Source organism: Solanum verrucosum, unplaced genomic scaffold, assembly GCF_900185275.1.
Source record: "Solanum verrucosum unplaced genomic scaffold, falcon-dt-bn FXZP01000287.1, whole genome shotgun sequence".
NCBI lineage: Eukaryota > Viridiplantae > Streptophyta > Magnoliopsida > Solanales > Solanaceae > Solanum > Solanum verrucosum.
Window position 1 is genome coordinate 326016 of NW_026020292.1, and position 7330 is coordinate 333345.

Below are 7330 nucleotides of genomic sequence, written 5' to 3' on the forward strand. Positions count from 1 at the left end.
CGAAATTACCCAACACATGATTTGGAGTTGGCAACAGTAGTTTTTTCTCTCAATATCTGGCGGCATTATCTTTATATATCAAGTGTGAGGTATTTACTGGTTACTGTAGCCTACAACATGTATTCAATCAAAAAGATCTAAATATGAGACAACGAAGGTGGATGGAGTTACATAAGGATTATGATGTGACCATCCAGTATCATACGGGTAAGGCTAACGTAGTGGAAGATGCATTAAATCGAAAGGCGATGAGTATGGGTAGTCAAGCTTGCTTGGGTGTATCCAAGTGACCTTTAGCTAAGGAAATTCAACATTTGGAGTCTAAGTTCATGCAGTTGGCATCTCAAAAAAAAGGTGGGGTGTTAGCTAGCATTGAGGTTAGGGCCACCATCATTGAGGAGATCAAGGCCAAACAGTTTAAGGATGATAATTTGAATGAATTTAGAAAGAAGACAGTGTCTGGTAAGGTACAAGATATGGTTCTTGATGCGGGGGTGTGCTTAGTTTTAAAGGAAGAATTTGTGTTTGTCGAGTGGATGACTTGATCCAGAAATTGTTGATAGAATCCCATGGTTCGAGGTATTCCATTCATTTGGGTGTGACGAAGATGTATCGAGATTTGAACCGACTTTATTGGTGGCTTGACATGAAGAAAGATATCAGAGTTTGTGGCTAAGTGCCAAAACTGCCAACAAGTAAAATATGAGCACCAAAGGCCTGCAGATTTGCTTCAGAGAATGCCAATTTCAGAATGGAAGTGGGAAAGCATAGCTATGGATTTTGTGGTTGGTCTCCCCAAGACCTTGGGGAAGTTTGATTCTATTTGGGTAGTGGTTGATAAATTGACTAAGTCCGCCCACTTCATTCCAGTCAGAATAGACTATAATGCACAACAATTTGCTAAGGTGTATGTGAAAGATATAGTAATTAAGTCTACATGGAGTTCCCCTATCTATCATTTCAGACTGTGGTACGTAGTTCACATCCAAGTTTTGGGGAAAATTACTTGAGGAGTTAGGTACTCAACCCAACTTTAGCACAGCCTTCCATCCGCAAACGGACAGACAGTCAGAGAGGACTATTCAAGTGTTAGAGGACATGTTAAGGGCATGTGTGATTGACTTTGGAGGACAATGGGATGAATTCCTACCTTTGTGTGAGTTCTCCTATAATAATAGTTACCACTCCAACATTGATATGGCACCATTTGAGGCACTTTATGGCAGGGGATGTAGATCACCCATAGGATGGTTTGAGGTTGTAGATGTGAAACCTTTGGGGGTTGACTTGGTGAAGGATGCTCAGGATAAAGTAAGAAGCATCCAAGCTAAGCTCCTAGCAGCCCAAAGTAGACAGAAAAAGTATGCAGACCATAAGGTAAGAGACATGGCATTCCATACTGGTGAGAATGTTCTTCTTAAAGTGTCCCTATGAAAGGGGTGATGCGATTCGGCAAGAAGGGCAAGCTTAGTCCTCGATACATTAGACCATTCGAAGTTTTTGACTGTGTAGGGCCGGTGGCTTATAGATTGGATCTATTTCCTAACCTATCAGAAGTTGATCCAGTATTTCATGTATCCATGTTGAAGAAGTATCATGGGGATGGGGATTATATCATAAAATGAGACCAGTTTTGTTAGACAAAGACCTACAGTATGAGGAGGAACCAGTTGCAGTTCTTGATCGTGATGTCCGGAAGGTGAGGACCAAAGAGATTAAGTCCGTGAAAGTTCAATAGAAGTATCGTCCAGTTGAGAAAGCCACTTGGGAGACCGAGAAGGACATGTGAGGCAAGTATCCCCAGTTGTTCGACGATTAAGGTACTACTCTACCCTTACTTTAGCCAATCTTTCCTATTTGATCACTCGGGGACGATTGATGGGTAAATTGGTATCTATTGTAATGACCTAATTTCGTCGTTAGGGAAAAGCCAATGGGGAAATAATTGGGGTCAGAAAACTTTTGGATAGTAACTTGGAAATTCCTAGCCTAGTTCAGATTTGGACGAAATCTGAGTCATGTGAGGTCTAGGGAAATAAAGTAATGAATGAGAGATCTAATTATAATTTTGATCACATTAGTAGATATCTAAGATGCTAAGGAATCGGTACAACTTTACGGAATCTAATTCAGGCGAGTAGAACTCCTGAAACTGATCTTAGCGCGAACGAGTAGTTTTTGAATGTCATGAGTTGAAGGTGTGTGGTGAAATAAGAGTTTGGATCTCCAATTTCGACTCTTTGTCTCCATGCAAGTGGCCAGACGCGACTTAAGTCGAGATTAAAATCCAAAAACGTTATTTTTCTGCAAGTTTTGTTCTTGAGAGCTAAGAGACGACCCATGGCTTTTTCTTGAAGGTTTTCCACCTCTTCTAGCACTAAAGGTAACAATTTTACTCCCTTAATCCGTATTTCGATCTGTAGAACTTAGATTCTTGGGTAATTATTGTTGGGAGAAGGTTTTGATCTGAAGTTAATGGTGGAAAAACCCCTAAATTGGGTATTGGGATCTTGGGTTTGGCCTAAGGTTAATGATTTCGAATGTAATCCAGGTAATTAGACCTCGTTTATTGATCCTTGCATTAATTGTATGTTTTTAGACCACGAACAAGAAGAAATAATCCGAAAAGAAAAGATTCAAGTGCCTTAGGGGGATTAAAGTTTGGTTTCGAGGTAGGTGATGGTTTGATTTCATGTTTGTGTGATGTATGTTAGTATTTGCTTCATTGTAATGCATGTATGTATGCGAATGTGGCACGATTGATCACACCTAATGTAAATGAGTATGAATGAATGATTGTATACCATGAATCAACACTTGATTGTATGATTATGAGAATGTACATTGTAATTGTGATTGTGGCATGTTGAATGAATCGGGTGTCACGTTCCGACACACTAATTGGGATCGGATGTCAAGTTCTGGCACACTAACAGTTTGAGTATGGGTTCCATGAGAGGACCATTGAATTGTCATAATTACTTGTTAATGAGAATATGGATTTGTAAGTTGTTCTTGATTGATAACCGGTATATGTATATATATTTTGTACATGTCATGTTTACTATGTTGTGACTGCTTATGTATATTCGCTTACTGGAATAGTCATGTGATCCTACCAGTACACTGTGATTGTGTACTGATACTACACTTGCTCTTTATTTGTTGAGTACAGGGTATCTTCAGGTGGCTACTAACAGACCTCATCTAGGAGATCACTGATCGAGACCAAATTCAAGGGTGAGTCAGTTCTTTCAGGCTACCATGAGTTCTCATTTGTTTAGTCCACTCTTTCGGACTCAGACTATCTAGTTAGATTTACTCGTATGTTTAGTTTGGGTTGTACCCATTTTCTTAGACTTGTCGTTAGTAGAGTTTTGGTACATTTACTTTCAGGTTCTAGGCGTTGTTTTCTGCAATTGTTTTGGTTATTGTTATGTCAAACTTCCGGAGATTATGGGAACTCCATTTTATTTCTGCATTTAAACCTGCTTCTGTATCTTTAAAAAGATAATTCTACCATTTCTCTAATTGGTCCACCTTTAACATTATATATATATATATATATATGTATTGTTTCTTTTTTGTTTGTCTTTAAATTCAATTCGGCATTATTACCTTGCAACTTCATAATTTCTGTTGAGTTACAAGATAACTTTGTAATAGAATCACATAATATGAAAATATAGACTCATAAAATGAATGTGATAGTAGACTCATAATATGAATGCATTAAACAAATGTGAAAACATACGTGAAAACACACGTGATAGAAAGATCTGTATAATATGAAAGCATTAAGTAAACATGATAATACACGTGATAGCTAGACTCATAACAAGAAAACATTACAACACTCGTGAGAAGTACACTCACATACCTACTATAAATTACACAAGTGTTCCTCTTAAAATTGCTCAGCCCTATTCAACAGAAATATATTACTTTCTTCTTCATATCATTTTCTTTTGCAATGGAAAATGAGACCAAAAAAGGTAAGCAAAAAATTGAAATGAAGATCATTGAGTCTGAGAGAGCACGTACTGTGAGTTTCTCAAAAAGAAAAAAAACTTTGTTTGAGGATGCAAAGAAATTTGCAACTCAAACTGGGGCAGTTGTTGGTGTGATGCTCTTTTCACCAGGTGGAAAACCATGTTCCTATGGTTCCACAAGCATAGAAGAAATAATTGAAAATTTTCTCAAAGTGAAACTAGAGGATCGCCAACGTGATTATGTTGAGGGCAAATCAAATGGTTTTGAGGCATTGGAAGATCTCCATAAAGAATTGCAAACATGTAACGAGAAAGAAAAAAAACGAGTACTAATGCATAAGATTCTGCACCCTGGCTCAGAAATACCTCGCGATAAACATATGGAGGACCAGAAGTTGGCAATGAAGTTGCGGGTAGAGAAGATTAAAAAAGAAACACAAAATTCTATTTTGGTCGAGCATCTGAAGTTTGATTTGAATGTTGCCCCTGAGCCAGAAGATGAGGAGGAATCTTGATCTCAGAATTCTCATGGAGTTTATAATTGGAGTTCTTAAAATTGAAGCGATGCTTAGAGAAGACTTTGCTAGTTGTCTTATTTTTTTGTTGTTTAATTTATTGTTCAGCCACTTTTGGGCTGGTCAGACGTTTTTCTTTTTTTTAACAATTTTAGTAATTTACATATATAAAATCGGCCCAACCGGGTCAAATTTCTATTAAAAAGAAAAGAAAAAAGAAGTCACTTGTTGTTAGTAATCAATTATCCATCTATATGAGGTTTTAGATTTAAAAATAAAAGGTTATGAATTTCTTATGTTATTAAGTTAGTTTTTTTCCATACACTCATTAATTTTCTTTTTTGTTTTCATCTTCAACAAGATTAGTGCATTTACATTTTACTTCTAGGCTAGCTCTCGGTGAGATGGTGGAATCTCTTTAATATGAATGTATTTTCGTTTGAAAATAGGAAAGTTAGAAGGGATGTATTGGAAGGGACAATAAAAAAACTCGACTTGAACAACGTGTCCCCAGAAAAATCTTTTTTTTGAGGATCCGACAACTTATGTAGGAACTTTCCAAATATCAATTGACACTATTGACATATTCAAGATTCCAAGAGAAGTTGGGTCTTATTTTTAACCTAATACACGTATGTATTGAACTAAAGTATCTAAATTTTTTTATCACAAGCACATACACAAAAAAGGTTCCTTTCGTGTATGATACAAAATAAATTTTACTGAAGTACATTAGCCTTAGAGAGTACTTTTCCAAATTCAACTTATTTCTTTTCTGGCTCCAATTTTGTGTAACCTCGATTACTAAACTAGCAATTTAGATATTAATTATTTGAATGTAAAACTACCCCTTCAAAATAAGTAATTCATGTATAATAATTTTAAAAATTATTACTGACGGTATAACAACCCATTCATTTTATGCGTTACAATATCCACATAACTAATATCTCCATTTAAAGGGTAAAAATGAGTAAATAAATCCTCTCTAATCCACCCCTCTAATATGTCCTATAATAAATTTGAGGTTTTCGTGCATAGAAGTTACTTACTTCTTCTGTCAGACAAATTCCAAATAGTTGACTCTTTTTTATATAGTATTGTTCCCCATCAACAATTGAGCACTAATAATTTTGATTTTTGATGAAAAATATACATACGTAATAACTACTATATATAACATCAGCTCTATAATAATCTAACAAAACATTATTTAGTGAAATGATTTCTATGGATTGTAATTGTGGTATTAGTTGGTATTTTCAGAAATAAAAAAATCCATTCCTAAAAGTTCACATGTTTCTATTCTACTAGATATATGTCGTCCGTGCGAGCAGAGGTCCTACATTATGTCCGTGTGTATGAAATTTTTTTGTTGGAATGTAAATTTGGAAGATCTGCAGGATATATATACACAAACATTGTTGCACTGTGTATGCATATATATTTACATATTTACTTAATTACATAAGCTGGTATTGTAAAAGGGCAAAATAGCAATAGGGAAACTTGTTGAACCATTTCTCCATTCCTTTAGGACTTTGATCGATCAGGGACTGAATTATACAAATTCTGGATCAATTAGGAAATCGAACAGAAAATTTGCAAAACTATAGTCACGGATTAAAAATAATCGAAACTATATAACTATATTACATAATATACTCTAGATCAGTGTTTTAAAAGGCGGGGGATGAGATGGGACGTTTTACTTAGCATAGGGCGAAGCCTCGAGACATGGGGTGTAAGCCTTATGAATTTTTAAATTTTTAATTTACAATATAATATAATAATATAACAACACAAAATTATAAAAATACATCAATAGTTTGAAATAATTACAAACATGATTAAGGAAACTCATAGAAAATAAAACTTATAACACGATTATACAAGTATAAATAATCTAATATCTTAACTTTCTAATAATAAAATAATCATTATTTACGTATAAAAATATATAATTATCATACTATACAATTTACCCCCTAAAAGAAAATAATCAATAAAATTTACTAGTATTATAATAAACGCATCACTCCATCATGAATAAACATAAAATTACTTTCAAATAGCTAAATAAAATATGAAGATTTTAAAACATGAAGACAATGATAAGTTAAAAAGTAAAATGTTGCTTTGTATTTTTAAAAGAAATGTTGCATAATATATAATCACCATTACACTGTTACCAAATAGTAAATGTGATACTATAACTTGTTAATTGAGTCAATCTTCTTCTTATTGGGAGTTGAGCGTGCTAAGGGAGTATAGTTGGGTGCTTAGGGCGTGTGTCTTACAGAACTAAGCCCCATACTTGAGTCTTCGAGCGTTTTGCTCCGCCCCAGGGCGAGCCCCAAGACGAGTCTTAACAGAGTCTTTTAAATCATGTTTGTCATTTTGGCGTAATTTTTCCTATTATAATTACTCCCTCCGTCTCAACTTAGATGAACATCTTATTAAAAATAGTTGTCTCATATTACTTGATCACTTACTAAATAGAGATAAAATTAATTAATTTTTTCTCATTTTATCCGTGCAATTACTATGACATTGGAAATTTGAACAATTACCAATATGATAGTTATTCCTATTCTTTATGTATTTTTTTTATAACTTACGTTTATGTATGTACATTGATATGAAAAAAGGGTAAATAGTAAAGTTAATTTATCAATTAATGATTTCATAATCACCATATAAAATAGAAAGTGACCATAATATGGGACGAATATGAGTAGTAAATAAGATAAAACGATTAGGCATGTAGTTACATATATTTAGGAAATTAACTCAAGGTAGAGAGAAATTTTTAATTTATAT

The 7330-nt window shown here is 34.3% G+C and overlaps 1 protein-coding gene across 1 annotated transcript; it reads left to right on the forward strand.

The window, feature by feature from the left end:
* Positions 1–4012: 4012 nt before the first annotated feature.
* LOC125834487 (agamous-like MADS-box protein AGL29) lies at positions 4013–4507 on the forward strand. Its single transcript, XM_049513635.1, has one exon. The coding sequence runs from the start codon at positions 4013–4015 to the stop codon at positions 4505–4507; it is 495 nt and encodes a 164-aa protein (XP_049369592.1).
* Positions 4508–7330: the final 2823 nt, after the last annotated feature.

Excerpts from the sequence above, each read along its gene's own strand:
- LOC125834487 (XM_049513635.1), top strand. The coding sequence starts at position 4,013 with ATGAAGATCATTGAGTCTGAGAGAGCACGTACTGTGAGTTTCTCAAAA.